The sequence below is a fragment of the Tachysurus fulvidraco genome, chromosome 9, assembly GCF_022655615.1.
Source record: "Tachysurus fulvidraco isolate hzauxx_2018 chromosome 9, HZAU_PFXX_2.0, whole genome shotgun sequence".
NCBI classification, from domain to species: Eukaryota; Metazoa; Chordata; class Actinopteri; order Siluriformes; family Bagridae; genus Tachysurus; species Tachysurus fulvidraco.
Genome location: NC_062526.1, coordinates 20,499,961 through 20,521,190, shown reverse-complemented (window position 1 = coordinate 20,521,190; position 21,230 = coordinate 20,499,961). Strand labels below are relative to the sequence as shown.

The 21,230-nt window shown below is 41.4% G+C and overlaps 1 protein-coding gene across 1 annotated transcript; it reads right to left on the bottom strand.

Moving 5' to 3' along the window:
- Nucleotides 1-582: 582 nt before the first annotated feature.
- On the bottom strand, nt 583-18,054 carry si:ch211-243j20.2 (uridine-cytidine kinase-like 1). The gene is made up of 15 exons (XM_047818707.1): nt 17,841-18,054; nt 16,576-16,778; nt 13,552-13,658; nt 13,192-13,362; nt 12,218-12,289; nt 11,455-11,644; nt 10,401-10,462; nt 9,762-9,778; nt 7,375-7,473; nt 7,138-7,231; nt 6,450-6,512; nt 5,040-5,162; nt 4,813-4,920; nt 4,556-4,712; nt 583-1,770 (listed from the first exon to the last, which is right to left on the bottom strand). Exons 1-15 carry the CDS (start codon nt 17,996-17,998, stop codon nt 1,694-1,696), a joined length of 1,701 nt encoding a protein of 566 aa, XP_047674663.1. The 5' UTR covers nt 17,999-18,054; the 3' UTR covers nt 583-1,693.
- Between the last annotated feature and the right edge of the window lie 3,176 nt (nt 18,055-21,230).

The window sequence follows — 21,230 nt, the reverse complement described above, 5'->3', positions numbered from 1 at the left end:
GGTCTACGGTGATGCGAGGTCTACGGTGATGCGAGATCTACAGTGATCTGAGGTCTACGATGATGCGAGGTCTACGATGATGCGAGGTCTACGGTGATGCGAGATCTACGGTGATGCGAGATCTACGGTGATGCGATGTCTACAGTGATCTGAGGTCTACAGTAATGCGAGGTCTACAGTAATGCGAGGTCTACAGTGATGCGAGGTCTACAGTGATGCGAGGTCTACAGTGATGCGAGGTCTACAGTGATGCGAGGTCTACAGTGCTTTCTGTTTGAGCTGTAAGAGAAACACAAAAGCGTACACAGAACTTTCGGTGGCTTATTACCTTTTGTAGCCACTTAGCATGGTAACAGTGATGAGGAGTGAGAAACGATAGAACATCAAGGTGCCTCACATTTTAGGGAAATATTTCTGAAACCACAACAAAAGCTAAAGAACAAGCCTCTATTAGAGAGGTTCATTTAAATCAGGTTATCAAGCTAAAAGGTTCAGAAACTGATTTCCTGACAGTCCTAGCATTTTGCTGAATAGATCATTTAGCGTCATTACTCTGACTGGACAGAGGAAATGAAGAACAAATCACTTTGCATAAATCATTTATTTATGACATTTGTGATGAATTGTTTGTCTCACTTATTTCTGGATACAAATCAAGTTCATACATTTACACTCAGAAGCGCTAATTTGTAATTAAAATGATTTTACACAAAGCTTTTTAAATCAGTGTCTAAAAATGAGATTAAACATACAAAGGGTACAAAACATTTACACACCCATGTTACACACACTGAACAGAAAAGATAAAAAAAAAACAACAACTGATAACCTGTTTGGATAAGTTTACACACCCTTTTGTAACAGGGCATGTGCCTGTCCTCAGAACAAAACTAACACTTCTCATGAAAAAAAGTAATCAATACACAATTTGATTCAAAACCCAGATCTTAATCCTATTGAAAACCTGTGAAATGATGTGAAGACGAGTGTGACGGAAAATCCACTGGCAATCTGATTAAATAAATGCTTACTCTGTATTACAGTAAAACTACGGGTGTACATACTTATGCAACCATTTTATTTTAAAGTTTTGTTTGTTTTTCCTTTAAAATTTCTGTTCTTTGTTGCTATAATAGGACTAAAGGTGGAAAAAACAGCTCATAAGATACACCTCAATTTCTTTTAAACAGGGGTGTGTAAACTTTTTCTACCCAACAAACAGAATAAATCTGCATCTTACTCTGACAACCAATCCAAAGTTTTATAAACAATATTTTTCACAGTGCGGCCGTTCGGATTTGACGGCAAACGAATATTAAATATGTTAATTTTATCGTACTTTTAAATAATAATCCAAGAATTTTTGCTTGAACATATTTTACTTTTTTACCAAAGCTCCTAAGACCTAGAATGTTTTTGGGTAAAAAAAATTAAATTAAATTAAAAAAATACAATTTTAAATCGCATTTTACAATATATTTTCTTTTAAAATTCAAGCAACAATGACAAAACAAACACACAAAAAACAACAAAAAAAACATATATATTCCCTAAAAACACAATTAAGTCAGTGCTCAAAAACTTGTTCAAACTCTGAATATATTAAAAACGTAAAATTGCTCAAGAAAAAAAAAATGAAGGAGAGTTCTCCTTTCAAAAAGAAAATGAAAAACAAACAAAAAAAACCGAAGACTCAGAGTTCCATCCCTTCTTCACTTTCATAACAGTCTGATGGTGCGTCTGTTCCAAAATAACGGTCCCCAAAGTTTCCTGTAAAAGAAAAGACGTTACACCTTTGTTCATTTTTAGAAGTTCCTCCTGTCACTCATCATACAGACACGCCCCTTCACCACACCCACATCTGTGACGTGACATACAGCTAAGTACGATGACCCAGACTCAGAATTCGTTCTCTGCATTTTACCCAGCCAAAGTGCACACACCCGGCGCAGTGAACACACACCCGGCGCAGTGAACACACACCCGGCGCAGTGAACACACACCCGGCGCAGTGAACACACACCCGGCGCAGTGAACACACACCCGGCGCAGTGAACACACACCCGGCGCAGTGAACACACACCCGGCGCAGTGAACACACACCCGGCGCAGTGAACACACACCCGGCGCAGTGGGCAGCCATTTATGCTGCAGCGCCCGGGGAGCAGTTGGGGGGTGGGGGGGTGGGGGTGTTCGGTGCCTTGCTTGCACCTCAGTCCTGGCCAACCCGATACTCGAACCCCCATTGCCATCATTGCCTGTAGCAATAGATCACACTGCTTCACACATGCTTCTCTCTCTCTCTCACTCTCCTTCACTCACAAACACAAACAGTTTTAACCCCTGTGTGGTACTTCGCATGAGCACAATCCTGGGTTAATGTAGATTATTCACACTTCACCCGGGTTAACATTGAATCCTAGCTTTTCATCATCTTCCCCTTGTTCACACTGTACGTTCCTGAGTCCTGCTCCAACCTTCTTCTAATCTGCTTATGTGTGTCTCAACAGTCCTGATCAGATAAATCCACTTTAAATAACGGCTTGTCTCACACTTTCACATCAACGAGGAAGAAAAATTCAGGTCTGTGCTTCTGCATCCGAGCAGGATTCTGTTATATACTTCACAGCTTTAGCATCTTTTTTTTTTTTTTTGCTCTTTTTACATTTGTCATTTAGTCCAGTGGTCCCCCCAACCCCTGGGCCGTGGACCAAATGGTACCGGGCCGCCCAAGGAACATTAAATTATTTCCATTTTATTTACTGTGGTGTATTTCTCTCAGGTTTGTGCGACTTTCCATGGACGAGAGGTTAACCGGAAGCTGAGAGACGTCACCTAAATCCGCACCAATACCGCGCATGCACAAAATATCATGCTTTCGAGCAGGGTTTAGGTGACGTCTGGAGCTGAGCGGCTGCAAGCGGCAGTGGCGTTGTAGCTTTGTTGGAGAGAAGGTGTGTATCGCTCTTCTCTCTGTTCACCGGTACTTTCTCATGTTTAACACTGCTTGGTGTACGTGTATATTGTGTTTGCTCAAATTTAACCCACAAATTAACAAAAATGAGCACGAAACAGACTTCGTTAGAAAGTTAAAAACTCTGCCGGTGTTCTGGATTAAAGTCATGGCGGAATACCCTGAGATTGCCACCACAGCACTTAAATCCCTATTGCCATTTCCGACATGCTATCTGTGTGAAGCGGGGTTTTCTGCAGTGACGGCAACCAAAACATAACAGAATGAACTGGACATAAGCAACACACTTCGGGTGTCATTGTCTCCTATTACCCCAGATGGAACCGTCTCGTTGCAAAGAAACAAGCTCAGGGTTCTCATTGATTTAGCGTTGTAGTGAGTTAAAAAGGCATGTTTAAATACATTAAAATTATTTATTTTAATTTAATTGTATAGCCACCCCCCACCCTCAGCGGGCCGGGGTAAAATGATCAAACATTGACCGGTCCACGGAAAAAAAAAGGTTGGGGACCATTGATTTAGTCGACCAGCCGTTTGATCGTCTATATCTTACTTATATTGTTTGAGTGATGCATTTCCCCCTCGCTCTAGCTTCCTTCACGTTTAGTGTTTTACTCCTGATCTACAGATGCGTTTTTGTTAAGGGTCCAGGTTTTCATGCACTGTTCGGATTCTGATTGGATGTCTTACACTATAGCAGTTCAGCAAGGTGATGTGGGATTAATTCAGTGTGTGAAATCTTTCTCTACCCAGGATTAAAAGAGGGGTTTTGAACAAAAAAAATTCCCGGGATGTAACCCTGCATTTACACTAATGACTGACAGGTCACAATGGACTCTTCTGCTAATGCTGTCCACTGGGGTTGTGTATTACACAGTATACTACAGTATACTTTTCTTTAAATATACTCAAAAACGTGAAAAACCAGTAGTTGTGTGTGTAGATGCTTTTGTATTGGCTCTGAGCAGCACAAGCTAACTGAGCTAGCTCCAAACCCTCTTCAGAGACACCAAAGAACTTCACTTTTTTCTTCAAAGCTTTAGTTTCATTTATATCATCTCTATACATGTCCTGTATGAGGTGTAAAACAGAATAAAAATAAAAGTTGTGTGCCTTTTTTTAATCCTTTTTTTTCTTCCAAAGCTAAGCAGGACCTAGAAACTAAATTTAGCTAAAGTCGTGTAGTGTTACGTGACTGTATTAACATATCTAATTTGCATAAAATTGAGAAACTTGCTTAGTATTCCGATACCTTATGATACGTTCTTAAAATAAATAAAAAAAATCAATCAATCTTAACCGAACGTAAATCCGAGTTACAAAGCGTTCAAGCAGCTGAACGGAACTAGCCATGCTAGCATGTTAGTCAGAGATGCTAGGAAATAATTAGAAACAATAAAAGACAGTTTTAATTTTAAGCATTTAGAGAGATGTCTCGCTTAAATCTGATGTTGTGACGATCCTGGCTAATGCTAACGCTAAGTGAGTTAGCAGAGTTGTGTGTGCATGGGAAGGAAGGAATTTTTTTTTGCTGTAGTTTTAGCTTGTGAAAGATTCCTTTAATCATGTAGACGATCTTACCGATGCCTGGGATGATGTGGAACTTGTCGTTGACCTTCTTGTCCACAGCTGTGGTGATGATGCGTACTTTGGGAAAGGCGTAAGCGACGGAGTGAACCCCCATCTCGGCCATCAGCAGAGACAGAAGAAAGATTTTATCCTCCTCAACATCATGGTCCTGAAACCAGGGAAAAGGAACACGAGGGTAATGTACAGACCTGAGAGATTCTCTGTTTATTTTGTTCCCAAAACTAATAACAACAAAAAAGGGCTCGTACAAGTAAAACTCGAATGGCCATGAGAGCAGCTGCCCCTGTGGACACGGTGCTGTCCATGAGAATCACATAGTCCTCACTGATGTCCTTCGGCAAGCGCAGGTAGTGGAGCTGAGAACGAGCAATTAGATCAAACCGTCATCAGAAAATATCAACAGAATGGAACTGAACAGAGGTCTAATCTACAAAATGATGATCAGACAGTACAGTCAGACTTGCAGCTACTGTACCTCGGGCTCCCCGGTGTCATGGTTCGTCTGGATGAGGATTTTTCCTAGTCGAATGTCTTTACACACCGCCATCAGGGCCTGCTCCATAGTCTCGCCTGCACGGAGAATGGACACTCCAGTGATCTAAACACACACCACACACACACAACACACACAGATTTAGAGCTGTTTTTCTGCAGTCACCTGAACTGAGCCTCAATAAAAATCTCCCCCTGAATGAGGACAACGTGACCGCATAAAACCGTAAACATGAACAAAGAACTGTCCTTTTCCTCGCATGTTGCTTATGTGACACACTCGTGTCTGTTTGTTCTCTACATCAGAATGATTCGGCCGTTTGTCTTCCCACAGACTGCTCGTGTACTCCTTCTGTCTCTTGTCATATGGAGACTGAACTGCTGCAGCTCTTTCTCGCAGGTCCTCCTCTGCACACAATTCGTTCTCTGCAAATGATGGAAAATGCAGCTACACGACTTCTTTTCAGTTCGCTGCTGCGCTCCTCTGCTGGCTTCCAGTAGCTGCACTCATCAGATTCAAAACACTGATGCTCTCCTACAAAGCCCTCTTACCTCAAAGCCCTCATCACTCTTTACACTGCATCCAGCTCCCTCAGATCTACCAGAGCTGCTCGACTCAGGGTAAGAGGTAGGTATACGTAAAGTCGAGTCACTGGGTGAAGACCAACATATTTATTTCCCCATTTCCCCTCATGTCCGACGGTGTCTGATCTAAAGTGTGGCGGCAGGATTTCGCTCTGATCGAGCATCTGATTCACTCGCACCGGATTGTCACGGATCTCAACACACTCGGCTGTGGCTTCTGATCGGTCCGGATAAACCGGAACATTCCGGATGAGATTAGACACGTCTGATTTAAACCGAACTAAACGGAGTAATGGAATAAATAAGCAATAAAAGCAGATATAATACAGTGAGAGAGAAAAGAAGAGAAACAAAGATAAATCGATTTTTTTTTTAAATCATAAAAAATTGTTTTGAAAAATAATTTGTCCAACAGTCTGATGTCCAACAGTCCGATGTCCACAGAAGAGAAGATTACATTTAAACAAGCAGCATTTAAAAAAAACTGTCCAATTATAATCCTCCTCACGGTTACATTTATAACGTTGCTTTAGGATTATTAAATGTTTTTCCCTTTATTTTTTTTTCTCTCTCAGTTGAAAAATTGTGTCAAAAATAAATAAAAGTACCTGAAAAGTACCTTAAAATAAATAAATAAATAAATAAATAAATTCATTATTAAAATTTTCTTACTGCTCTTGTTTATCTAACAGTTAACTAACAAAAATATAACAGGTTTAATTCCACCTCGGTGTGTAAAGCTCTGCTCCAAAATCCAGAAAAATCATAACCAGAAGACTGATGGAACTAAACTGAAAACATGACTAACCCTTTTCCCGCCGAGACGTTTCCCCTCATAGATGGTCCCTTGTGGTGTTTCAACAGACACTGACTATGGAGAGAGAGTGTGAGAGAGAGATGACAGAAAGAGAGAGAGATGTCAGAGATAAGAGAGTGAGAGAGAGAGAAAGAGAAAGAGAGAGAGATAGAGATGACAGAAAGAGAGAGAGAGAGAAAGAGAGGGGTGAGAGAGAGAGAGAGAACAGATTTTTGAGAGAGAGCTATATACATAAATAGAGATATGTTCAGAGTAAGAGAAGAGATAGTTTCTTCTATCTATAAGAGAGATAGAATACACACAAACACAAATATTTTATCTACTATAGATCTCGAATACTCTCTTTGTTCTCTCTCTCTCCCGCTCTGCTCTCTCCGTATCTTTTTCCCGCTGCTTTCTCTCTTTCTCTCCTCTCTTTTTTCTCTCTCTCTCTCTCCTCTTTCCCTCTCTTTTCTCTCCTCTCGTTCAGCTACTCTCTTCTCGCTTCTCTCTTTCCTCTTCTCTTCTCATCTTTTCTCTCTCTCCTTCTCTCTCTCTCTATCTCGTTTCTCATCTCTCCTCTCTCTCTCTTCTTCTCTCGAGAGAGAGAGAGAGAGAACCTTCATAAATTAAATCTGAGAATTAAAACAGTAATTATTATTTTGAACAATTTATTTCCTGAGGTTTTAAAAGCACTAACCTTCAGCGGTAAGAAGGAGAGAGCGTGCTCAATCAGGAGCCTCATCAGCCTCTTAGAGTAGAAAATAAACTCGTCGCGGTTCGTCTCCTTATTCCTAGACGAGTGAGTCGCATGGTGAGAGAGAAAAAAAAGGAGAGAGAGAGAGAGCGTGTAAGATAGAAGAAGGTAGAAAAGGAAAAAACAACTCTACAGCACTCCAAGTGTGTGTGTGTGGTGCTGCTGCTGCTGCTGATCTACCTGATGATGGTGTGCATTCCCCGAACCTGTGGTGTGCTTTCCAACACGCTCAAGGTGCTGGGTAACGGCTGACCCTGATGTGCTGAAGCCAAGGCAGATCTGAGCAGCACAAAACAATATAAATCAGTTTAGATTCTCTCTCTCTCTCTCTCACACACACACACACACACAGCATTGTGTCACACAGCAAAAAAAAAAAAAAAAAAGGAGAGATTACAGAGCTGTTGTGCCGAACGAGCAGAAAAACCAGGCGCCAGAATTACAAAGAAAGTTTAAGACGTTAACAGCAGAAGATGAAGAAGAAGGGAACAATTTTACAGCCTGACAACAACAAGGTTTGACTAGAGAATTTAATTTGCACTATTCCTGGATTTTACCATCATCATCATCATCAGCAGCATGTTGCAGTGTCCAAGAAACCAGATGGTATTTTATTCATTAGATTTAAGGAGCTATTTTTTTTAGTTCACATTAACTTATCTTTAATGACTATTTGATGCAGTGATGATGAAGAGAGAGCTGGTAAGAGACAGAGAGCGAGATGTGTGTGTGGTTAACAACTACTAATAGGAGTGAATAGTGTAGAAGTCGGCGTGCACGAATACTGAATTTCTGACACGGACGGCAAGTTTCCTTCCATTTCCTTCCAAACTAGCTAATCGGCGCCGCTCACTGATAAACGTTATCGCCACGGCGACCGACGACGTGTCGACCTGGTCGAGAGAACGGTGCGTGTGAACGGTGAACAGTAACATGTCAGCACTGAGAATCGTGTTGTTTCTTGCTCTTGTTAGTTGCCAGGATACGAGAAAGTCAAACGAACTCAAATGAGTGCAAAATTCAAGCACTGGGGTTAAAATAAGTAAATAAAGAAAAATAATAGTTTTTAATTTAGAGTTTAATTCCGAGATGCTCCACAACAAACAAACAAAAAACAAGAGAAGTAGACAAAGAAGGAAAACAGTGGGATGCCGGAGTTGTTCCTCACATATCCCAGCGGAGTTTCCTCTGAAGATGACGAGACATTTAGTGTGATAGAGAGAGAGAAAGAGAGACAGAGAGAGACAGAGAGAGAGACACAGAGAGAGAGAGAGAGAGAAAGAGAGACAGAGAGAGAGAGAAAGAGAGACAGAGAGAGAGAGAAAGAGAGACAGAGAGAGAGAGAAAGAGAGACAGAGAGAGAGAGACAGAGAGAGAGAGAAAGAGAGACAGAGAGAGAGAGACAGAGAAAGAGAGAGAGAGAGACAGAGAGAGAGAGAGACAGAGAGAGAGAGAGACAGAGAGAGAGAGACAGAGAGAGAGAGAGACACAGAGAGAGAAAACCCCATTAAAGCTCAAAAGACATTCTAGGCAGATGCAGGAATTATTGTGTGTGTGTGTGTGTGTGTGTGTGTGTGTGTGTGTGTGTGTGTGTGTGTGTGTGTGTGTGTTCAGAGTGGGATGTTGAGGTTCAGGTGATGTTTCAGTGGTTATGAAATTCATCTCTATTCCTACTTTATCTCATGGGAATGAAATAAGCGTAAACATCGAATGACTGAAGGGTATTTATGAGCCGGAGGCTGAAACACCACTGAATCATTCCCCTCACTCACAGTAATCACAGCTACTGACATGCCACAGTGAGGAAAGAGACAAAAGGATGTAGAAAAAACAATCACACACTCGTTAAAACTCTGACTAACGACGGGACACAGCACAGTCACGTCTAATCTATTAATCCTAATAATTACGGCACAGACACAACCTTTAGTCTCTTACATCTCTACAGGTGTGTGGCAGGTAACCGGGGGGGGGGGGGGGGGGGGGCACACACAAGAGAGCAGAGAGAGAGAGAAAGAGAAAGAACATAAGAAGAGAGAGCGAGAACAGTAGGAGAGGGAGAGAGAGAGAGCAGGGGTTAGAGGAGGAGAGGATATAGAGACAGAAGAACAGAAGGAGAGAGAGAGAGAACAAGAGAATAAGAGAGAGAGCACAGAAGGAGAGAGAGAGAGAGAGAGAACACAAGAGACTAAGAGAGAGAGAGAGCACAGAAGGAGAGAGAGAGCACAGAAGGAGAGAGAGAGAACAAGAGAGCGAACGAGAGGTATAGAGAGAGAAGGTTAGAGGAAGAGATAATATAGAGGGAGGGAGACAGAAAAACAGAAGGAGAGAGGGGGGGAGAGAACAGAAGTAGAAAGAAATAGAGAGAGAGAACAGAAGGAGAGAGAGAGAGAGAGAAAGAGAGTGAGGGGAAGAGAGTGTGAGAGAGAGGGAGAAGGAGAGAGAGAGAGAGCGAGAGAAAGAGAGGAAGAGAGCGAGAGAGAGGGAGGGAGGAGAGGGAGAGAGAGAGACAGAGAGCAGATTTAGTGATGGAGAAGCATGGACAGATCGTTGGTTGAGAGCCATACCTCACTGTGATTTCACGCTGTGGTAAGTTAGAGTGCATTCAGGCGAAGACGTTTCACGAGGGTTTCATTACAAACACACAGGGTGTGAAGAGAGAAATGAAAACAGAAAGAAAAACAACTCATCAAATCAAATCGTCTGAAGGAACACAAGCCATTCAACACTCAGCTCGTCATCACACACCGGGGATCGTACCAGAGAAGATTAAAAAAAAAAAAGAAAATATGGTTATTAACGTTAAAAATACATCTAATACTTAACATCAATTCTAATTCGTTCTTTCTTTCTTTTTTTAAGTAGAACGTAGTTCATATTTAATGTGTGGTGTCGACGTGACCCAAGCATGCGTAGGGCTTTTATTCTGTACGGTTGGGAACTAGCTATGTCAGTTATTCTATATAAAAAGCTCTCGCATTTTACTTCAGTCACACATCTATTTTTTTTTTTTATTTGAATTCTTTTTTATCCGGTGGTTCGATACCTGAATCTACGAGCTGAGATAAAAAATAAAAAAAAAACACTAGCGAGGTTTGTATACTACAGAATGATATGATAAAGTCAGTGTTAAAGCAAGGCATTAAAACCAGGCTACAACAAAACACACACATGCACTTCACAAGGCACGGAGAATCCTGCCTTACCTTCTCCAGCTGGCTGTGGACATGCTGCACGATCAGCTCCAGGGCTACGAAGTTTTCTCCACCTTGCGGAAGAAGAGAAGTCCGGGTAAGAAACAAAGCTCTGAATAAAAGTCTACAAATAAATTCATAGAAATAACTTGATTAAAAATTATTAAAAAATATATAGAAATTGAATAAAATAATGATTTTAACACATAAAAAAAATAAAAAGTTTTTTTAAAAATTAAGCAAGTAAAAATATTCTTCATTCGTTTTCAGTTGATCTTCGGAACTGTAAACTAATTCATAAAAACCTTTCAAAAGGTCGCTTTCTAATTTTAAAGACTATTTCTGCTGAGCAGCAAAATGATCTCCTGCTTTCAAAAAAAAAAAAAATTGGAATAATCATTTATTCATTTAGAATCAATGCTGATTTCTAAAAATACTGGCAACACCACAGAAAAAGAATCATAATTTCTAGTAGGTCTTGATTCACTCCTCCATCCAGAACATTTCTAAAATAGCCTTGAGTGTGGGCTGATTTCAGACGGGTTTAAATCTCTCAGCAGAGGCTTTTTATTCACGTTGTTGTTATGAAACCAGTGACTTAGTGTCAGGGTCTTACTGTCTCCCTTCACTATATTTAGGCTTTTTTAAAGAAGATTTAATACTTACACTAAATGGCCAAAAGTATGTGCACCCTGAATATGACACCCACGTGTCCGTGTTGACCATCCGTGTGTGTGTGTGTGTGTGTGAGAGAATTTCAGGGGTGCACATACTTTGAGTCTACATAATCTACAGTGGAGATTTGACTGATTTTTACTCCAAACTTGTTCAACAGTACAAATGATTCTGCCTCACAATTTAAACTTAAAACACTTCTGACTCCCTGAAGTGACTCGTCATGAGCAACTTGTTAAACTACAGTAACAACAGAGAGAAAAGTTAAAGGAAGGAAGCACTGATTAGGAAGGATTGGAAGGAAGCTTGAATACGTGATGAGCGCTGACGCTGTTTAACATTCTAACACAGTTATCCACTTGTACAGCACATTAATCTGTGTGCACGTTACCTCTCGGAACCACAATATCTGCCACCTGGACTGTGGGTTCGATGTACTGCTCAAACGCAGGTTTCACAAACTTGTTGTACTGCTTGATGACACCGTTGATGTCACGGCCACGTTCTGTAATGTCCCGCTTCAGTCGTCTGACCAGCCGAATGTCCGAGTCGGTGTCCACAAACACTTTCATGTCTAACAACTGAAAGAAGAAGGAAAAAAGCGAGCATACATCAGGGAAAACAGAACGATATATAAAACGACAGACGTTATGGCCGTATCGATTCACTTCTATGCTATCTGCATAGCACTTTTAACACTGTCTCAAGTAATAATAAATAAATAAATAAATAAATAAATAAATAAATAAATAAATAGCCACAGTTACCATGGCGACAATGCTTGGGATAAACCTGCTAGGTGTCTAGTTAGTTTAGAAGCGGAGCTCAACTTTTGTACGGATTTGTATTGTAGAGCTGCTTCATAAAACTGATATACATCATAAACTATTCTTTTATATTGTTTATTTATTTGAATTCTTAGTTCTTATGTATTTACAATATTGTATATTTTCTACAATGCTGGTATTTGAATTTGTTAACTGCAGATGCGTTTGCTTGCTTTTCTTTTCATCGCTGATTTTGTACTCGCTCTCGTGTCGGCTGCTTCGCTGCTTCGTCGCACAACTCGTCGTTGGACTTTACGGAGCTTTGACTGACCCCTAAATTGAGTGAAGCTATTTCAGATCATCCATTTATTTACCCAATAAACTTACCTTCAAAAGATCCTTATTTGCAAAAGCCAAGATTCCCTCAAATATTACAACATTGGCCCCGTAAACAATTTTCTGTAAAGAGAGAGAGAGAGAGACAGAGAGAGAGAGACAAAGAGAGAGAGACAGAGAGGGAGAGACAGAGAGAAAGACACAGAGACAGGCAGACAGATGAAACAGAGACACAGACAGACAGAGAGAGAGAGAGAGAGAGAGAGAGAGGGACAGACAGACAGACAGAGAGACAGCGAGAGAGAGAGAGATAGAGAGAGAGGCAGAGAGAATCACATTTAATCTCCATGACAGAAAAACAAGTGTTGCTATAACTTATATGTAAAAAATAATAAAAAACATGATCCTCTTGTTAACAGTGCAAAATGTTATCGTCGTCTTAAATAAAAAATAAAACCTGATGAATTCGCTGCAGTCTTTTTTTAAAAAAATTAGTTCAGCTTGGAGCATTCATGCAGCATTGCTGTTGTTGTTTTTTTAGCATTTGAATGAGATTTTTCCTGTATGTGTGAGTTTTCCTGTATGTGTGAGTTTAATATTTACAGGTCAATTCTATCTTGAACAAGAAACAATTGGGTTTTGTGCATTATTGTGTGTTTGTGCTGTTTCAATCAATCTGTGAGGCGTTTAGATTAGATTTTATAATCAGTTTTTATAAACAACTGAATCTGCTGCAAATTAGATGTCTATGTGATTTTGTTAAAAGTTCTTACCCCACTGAAAATATCTAACAATCATTTACGTTCGTAAGGAGCATCTAAATTTGAGCTGCAGCAAAAGTCATTCTGAATATTTATGGAAAAAAAAATAGCAAAAAAAAAATAAGATTGTAATACTACAGGAAGGCTGCAGGGGGCAGCAGCACTGATACTATTACACTCCATGGTGCTGCACAAAACTGGGAACACACCTGCAGCTTAGAGAACCAAATTTCACGTCATTGTCAAACACACACACACACTAACCCACTCTTTGCGACGGGAATGTGTGGTGAAATCATAGACAGGCACTTTGATGCTTTTGCCCTTCTTCAGTTTTCTCAGGACTGATACAAGCAACTCAAAGTCGAAAGCATCCGGATGATCAAAGTTGTATTCATTCCTGGCTGCGAGCTCCTGTTCCTCTTTGCTCAACACCTGTGGGTTAAAAAAAATACCACACACTGCATTCAGATGTCACAAATCAACTCTAGATCAAATAATACGATGAGAAATGAGCAAACACTCATCACCCAGCATTCAAAGCTCACACACAGTTGAGAAGAGAGAACGCGTGGATTGTGTAACGTGGGACTAAAACCTCTTTAATCCAAAATCTGTTATTACCTTGTAGAAGGAGTCCATGGACAGCAGGACGACCCAAGGGACATCCAGGGCCTCGATGATCTTATTGGCCACTGTGGTTTTCCCTGAAGCACTGCCACCACACAAGCCTACAGGCAACAGACACACAGTGTGTCATCAATATCCTCCTGAGTGTAACACACACTGACAAAACCTCCTGAGTGTAACGACACACACTGACACAAAACCTCCTGAGTGTAACGACACACACTGACACAAAACCTCCTGAGTGTAACCCACACACACTGACACAAAACCTCCTGAGTGTAACCCACACACACTGACACAAAACCTCCTGAGTGTAACGACACACACTGACACAAAACCTCCTGAGTGTAACGACACACACTGACACAAAACCTCCTGAGTGTAACGACACACACTGACACAAAACCTCCTGAGTGTAACGACACACACTGACACAAAACCTCCTGAGTGTAACGACACACACACACACTGACACAAAACCTCCTGAGTGTAACGACACACACACACTGACACAAAACCTCCTGAGTGTAACACACACACTGACACAAAACCTCCTGAGTGTAACACACACACACACACACACACTGACACAAAACCTCCTGAGTGTAATACACACACTGACACAAAACCTCCTGAGTGTAACACACACACACACACACACTGACACAAAACCTACTGAGTGTAACCCACACACACTGACACAAAACCTCCTGAGTGTAACACACACACACTGACACAAAACCTCCTGAGTGTAACACACACACACTGACACACACACACACACACACACACACACACAGACACAAAACCTCCTGAGTGTAACACACACACACACACACACACTGACACGAAACCTCCTGAGTGTAACGACACACACTGACAAAGCATTTACAATGTACACACTTACTGGATACAAAACAAACATCATTGATAAGATTAACTAATAATTAACTTATTGGCCACTGTGGTTTTCCCTGAAGCGCTGCCACCACACAAGCCTACAGACAACAGACACACAGTGTGTCATCAATATCCTCCTGAGTGTAACACACACACTGACCCAAAACCTCCTGAGTGTAACACACACACTGACACAAAACCTACTGAGTGTAACACACACACACTGACACAAAACCCCCTGAGTGTAACACACACACACTGACACAAAACCTCCTGAGTGTCACACACACACACACACACACACAACCTCCTGAGTGTAACACACACACACTGACAAAACCTCCTGAGTGTAACACACACACACTGACAAAACCTCCTGAGTGTAACACACGCACTGACACAAAACCTCCTGAGTGTAACACACGCACTGACACAAAACCTCCTGAGTGTAACACACGCACTGACACAAAACCTCCTGAGTGTAACACACGCACTGACACAAAACCTCCTGAGTGTAACACACACACACACACACACACACACACTGACACAAAACTTCCTGAGTGTAACACACGCACTGACACAAAACCTCCTGAGTGTAACACACGCACTGACACAAAACCTCCTGAGTGTAACACACGCACTGACACAAAACCTCCTGAGTGTAACACACACACACACACACACACTGACACAAAACTTCCTGAGTGTAACACACGCACTGACACAAAACCTCCTGAGTGTAACACACGCACTGACACAAAACCTCCTGAGTGTAACACACGCACTGACACAAAACCTCCTGAGTGTAACACACAGACACAAAACCTCCTGAGTGTAACACACGCACTGACACAAAACCTCCTGAGTGTAACACACACACACACACACACACACACACACACACACACTGACACAAAACCTCCTGAGTGTAACACACACACTGACACAAAACCTCCTGAGTGTAACACACAGACACAAAACCTCCTGAGTGTAACGACACACACTGACAAAGCATTTACACACTTACTGGATACAAAACAAACATCATTGATAAGATTAACTAATAGAGCTGATTATGACTGTTTACATATCACTTCCCCTCACCCCCACTTCAGGAGCTTCCTCACCCTCAGGAACTTTCCCTATCAGTCAACCAGTCATTTCCACTATAACCCTCATCCTCTGGCACCCTCCCCTCACTTTTGTGCACTCTCCCCTCACCCTGAACCCTAGTACACTCTTCCCTCATGCTGAACCCTAGTGCCCTCTCACCACTCTCCCCTCACACTTAACCCTAGTACACTCTTCCCTCATGCTGAACCCTAGTGCCCTCTCACCACTCTCCCCTCACACTTAACCCTAGTACACTCTCCCCTCATGCTGAACCCTAGTGCCCTCTCACCACTCTCCCCTCACACTTAACCCTAGTACACTCCCCCCTCATGCTGAACCCTAGTGCCCTCTCACCACTCTCCCCTCACACTTAACCCTAGTACACTCTCCCCTCATGCTGAACCCTAGTGCCCTCTCACTTAACCCTAGTACATTCTCCCCTCATGCTGAACCCTAGTGCCCTCTCCCCACTCTCCCCTCACCCTAGTACACTCTCCCCTCATGCTGAACCCTAGTGCCCTCTCCCCACTCTCCCCTCACCCTAGTACACTCTCCCCACTCTCCCCTCACCCTAGTACACTCTCCCCACTCTCCCCTCACCCTAGTACACTCTCCCCACTCTCCCCTCACCCTAGTACACTCTCCCCACTCTCCCCTCACCCTAGTACACTCTCCCCACTCTCCCCTCACCCTAGTACACTCTCCCCACTCTCCCCTCACCCTAGTACACTCTCCCCACTCTCCCCTCACCCTAGTACACTCTCCCCACTCTCCCCTCAGCCTAGTACACTCTCCCCACTCTCCCCTCACCCTAGTACACTCTCCCCTCACCCTAGTGCACTCTCACCACTCTCCCCTCATGCTGAACCCTAGTGCACTCTCCCCTCACCCTCAGGCACTTTTATTATGTTTCTGTTATGGGACACTTGGTTTGTGTGTTCATGTGTGCGTTATATGTGAACATTTCCAGAGGGGGGGGGGGGGAGAGAGAGATTAACATACCTATAACAAAAGCCTCTTTAAAGGTGATCCCTGTGACATTGTACCATGGCGGGCGTCCTGCTGTGTAGATCGTCCGTTTATTGGTCCTCAGTAGAGGCGGCTCTGTTTTACTCTGACTCGTGGTTCTCTTTCGTGGAGACAGCGACGGGGTCAAAGGGCACGAGTGTCTCAAAAGTCCATCAAGAGAATCCTCACCACTGCCACTAAAGTGCAGACCAAAAATCAAATACCTCCTTTTAACTCGATTTAAGTTTTATGTACTGATGGTATTGTAACATCTCCATCAGAAATGCCTAAGTTGCACATCACTGGTCCAGTCTTTACCTGAGCAAGGCTACAAAACATTATCCCATGCAGGGGACACTGAGAGAGTCCAGAGACTCGAGAAACCCTCAGATTGAGGTCCTTACATGGTGTTTGATGTTGGTGCGGGTGAGGGAGTTACAGAGAGGGGCTTCATCTCCACTCCAGGAATCCACACACAAGCTCAGAAAAGATTGGAGCCTCATGTGAGTAAGGCTTTCATCATATGGACAGGAAATGCCTCCATGACACCAAGTGTAAGGACACGAGGTGCTCAATGGTGCCAGGAGCTCCACTAAAGTGAACAACTTATTACAGTCACACAAACTAGTGAGTCAGAAAATCTCTCCTCTGGCTTTCAGTCGTTTCGTTTGCTCGATTTTGTGGCTTTTTTAAATTTGTTAGGCAAATTGTGGAGCTTTTTTTTTTTTTTTTTTTACGGTAGCTGTATTCATTTCCCACACACACAAAATCAGACTCTTCTGTTAATGTGAGTGGGAAATGAATACAGCTACCGTAAAAGTGGGTGGGGTGGGGTGGGGTGGGGGTTGTTATGGGAACGATAGCGATGGCGATGACGTCACACGACGCGCCTCGCCCCAACCCTTTGGCTAAATGGGGAAAACCCCACGTTCCTCCTAATAGCATGGACCTTTATTTTGCATTTATTTCAAGGATTCTAAATTATAAAATCACATTATAAAATACAGAATGGACTAAAAAAACGTCCAATCTGCCACCTTGCTGAAAATGGTGAAAGGTTAAAAGGCTTCTCCATTAGCCAAACAAGCTAAAAGTGACAGCTTGTGCTAAGAGCGCACGTGCAGCCGTGTTTCCACTTTAACACACAAATAGACGTGAATAAATCACGTGGATTATTTGGCACACCGGCTAAAGTTAGCTAGCTCAGCTCGAGCCGGTTAAAGCCGAGAGCAGTATGAACTTGTTGTGATGCTTTTCACCTGTCTGATCTGGAAGCTCGCAGCTCCTCCACGTCTCCATCTTCTTTTAGATGAATTTGGACATCAGCTTGGCTTCCGGACGCTGCCATGTTTTTAAACACAAGTGCGTCCACGTCATCGAGGATGTGTGCGATTAAAGAAAAGATGCACCATCGCATCCGGCTGCAGCTCACATACACAAAACCCCTGTGCTGGCCGGAAGTAGATAAGCGGAAGTACGTCATCCTTACGATAACGCTAATTTAATATTTTAATATTTTAGTTTTACTAAACCCTATTTTATTGCCTTTAATAAATAGATATATTTATGTAATACATATTATGTTAACTAATATAATATATTATATAAATTATATTAGTTAATATAATATATATGACATAAATAGATATATTTATGTCATATTATATTAACTAATATAATTTATATAATATAATATAATTAATAATTTATATTAATTAATATAGATATATTTGTATTATAGATCTAATTTAATAATAGATATTTGCTGACACTTCAATAAGTCACGGGAAAATATCCTCGACTTTTATTTTGTCTGGTAATTTTTATTTTTATTTTTTTAATTGCAAAACAAGTTTTGAAACACAAAACCTAATTGCTTTTCAAGATTTTTTAATGTAAAGATTTTATTTAATTACGAAAAATATAATAGTATAAAGAGTCCTGAAACATTACGAGAGATGTTTGGGGATGAGGTATTACAGCAGGTCTTATACTGAATATCTCTTCCCTTGTTTAGTCCAGAGATTATTTACAGAAAGCACATCTCAAATTCTGTTCTACATTCATTTCAAGGAAACTGATTCACTGTAAGACATTTTCTAATCTGATTTCTAAAATGATTACGGTGGATACAAAACACAAAACATCTCTACACACGCCTGTTTTGTACGGCAGGTTTTTGTGATGTAAAATCAGAATCAGAACAAGAATCAGGTTTATTGGCCAAGTGTGTTGACACACACAAGGAATTTGGTTCCAGCTGTTTGTGACTCTCAAAAGTACAGACATAAATAACACTATACTATACAAACTATACAAGACAATGCAGGCGATGAAATACAATACAGACAGAATGAGTATTAAATATGAATATAGAATATGACTGATCAGTTATTTACATAAAGTGTGGGAGTGCAAATAACAATATTGTGCAATATTAGGCTTTTGTACAATATATAGCAGCAGTAGTGTGTAATATATACAGATGATTTGATGACTGACAGTCCTGATAATGCAGTACTTATAGATATGAAGCAAGGAATATAATTATGGTGAGTTGTTGATCAGGGTGATTGTCTGGGGAAAGAAACTGTTCCTGTGGCTGGCAGTTTTAGAAGGGAGGACCTGAAAGAGGTTGTGTCCAGGATGCGAAGGGTCAGTGGTGTTTTTTCCTGCCCGGTTTTTGGTTCTTGTGCCGTACAAGTCCTGGGGAGTGGACAGGGGGGCACCAATTATGTTTTCCGCTGTTTTTACTGTGCATTGCAGTCTGTTTCTGTCCTGCTTTGTTGCTGCACCAAACCAGATGGTGATGGATGTTCACAGGACACATTCAATGACTGTTCAATATTATTGAATAAAATAAAATCAAACCAATAAATTAGACAAGATCCAGGTTTAATATGACGTAGCAAATAACACACATTGGTTTCAACACTAAAGTGAAACCAAATAGAAAACTAAATAACTTTGTAGGTAGGTTTGCACAGCGCTTAACTAATACTTTGTGGGATTATTTACAGTGATCGATAAATACATGATTAAAATCAATTCTGTTGATTGATTCGTCTGCTCTTTGCTCGGGTCATAATGTTTTTGTCTTTTCTGTTTTTCTGCTTTTTCTTATCATAGCCTTGGGTATTATCTATAAAGTCTGGAGTGTATCCTTTTTATGTAGTCATCAGTATAAAACCTGGCTAAAACCTTTGTTTAGACTATAGAATGTCCAGGTTGCCTTTATGCATGCAATAAACCATCTCTTTCGTTATACTCTGGCTCTGAGTCTCCTTTCATCTGGTGATATCAACTGCAGGATATTGATGATCATTCTGTAAGATCCACTGCTAAATGTGACAGTGATGTTCTCCATAATGGTTCAGATGACAGACCGCATGATTTGATCTGGTGATCCTGTGACAAACATACTCCAGCTCAGGTGAGTGAGACATTCGATCAAAGATCCTTCTCAATACAGAGCACATTTTAATAGAATATGGTAACAGAGTACTCAGGATCTTAATGGTGTTGCCCTCCAGTTTGTGAGTCGTCCTTGCCTTTTGCTGATAATTTCAGCTTGAAGAGGGATCTAGGGCAAAAGTTAGATAAGTTGTGTGGAAGGAAACGGCTACATTATGTAAAGATCTCGGTATTCCAGAACAATCAGATTGGAGGATAGAGCTGTGTTTTTCTGCTTTGGATAAATATAAGAAGTGTAATGACCTTGAGGCTGTGCTGCAGATGTTCAGGCAGTGGATTACATTCTTAATACAAGATAGGGAAATGAGAAGATGTAAAACCTGTGAGATGAATGCAAGGCTGTTTTAACCATATCTGTTAGTCAGTCAGTAAGAGACGAGGCTTCGTTTACTCAGACTGCCAGGACACATTCAAACAAAACCTAAAAGTCATATTTAAGACTAGATTCTGAGGTTGTGTGCTAAGATTGGGGCAGATTTTAAATCAATGCGTCTCTCAAGAAATACTCCAACAACCACCTACTCTGCTCTAGCAACGCATTTGCAATACTAATAACTTGCTTAATGAGAAAGAAACACTGTATTATCTCTTTTTTAAAATGTGTTGTTTTTAGGCTTTCTAGACAATATAAGACAATATTCTTCTCTTCCTTTTCCTTTAGTATGCCAAGTCTTGGCATAATGGTTAGAGAGTTTGACTCCTAACCCTAAGGTTGTGGGTTTGTGTCTCGGGCCGGCAATACCACGACTGAGGTGCTCTTGAGCAAGTCACCGAACCCCCCCCCCCCCCCCCCCAACTGCTCCCCGGGCACCGCAGCATAAATGACTGCCCACTGCTCCAGGAGTGTGTTCACGGTGTGTGTGTTCACTGCTTTGTGTGTGCACTTTGGATGGGTTAAATGCAGAGAACGAATTCATACTTAGCTGTATGTCCCATCACTCACTTCACTTCACTTAATCAGTTTAGTATCCTATCACTCATGTAAAGCTACAGTCATGTTGTATTGTTTGGGTTTAGGTGTGTTCCAGCATTTTCCTTTTATTTAAATGTTGATCTTGTCTAGTCGTATCCACAGTGATGAGGGTGAGGATGCAGGTTTAAATTCCACCCGAGAGAAGAGTTTATATTTGCTGTACAACATATTTGATACAAAAGCTTAAAATGCATTCCGTTAT

Coding starts and splice junctions, on each gene's coding strand:
- si:ch211-243j20.2 (XM_047818707.1), bottom strand. CDS start 17,998: ATGCGATGGTGCATCTTTTCTTTAATCGCACACATCCTCGATGACGTG. Junction 10,463..11,454: donor AGATATTGTGGTTCCGAGAG/GTAACGTGCACA, acceptor TTCTTCCGCAAG/GTGGAGAAAACTTCGTAGCC. Junction 5,163..6,449: donor AACGTCTCGGCGGGAAAAGG/GTTAGTCATGTT, acceptor GTGTGTGTTTAG/ATCACTGGAGTGTCCATTCT.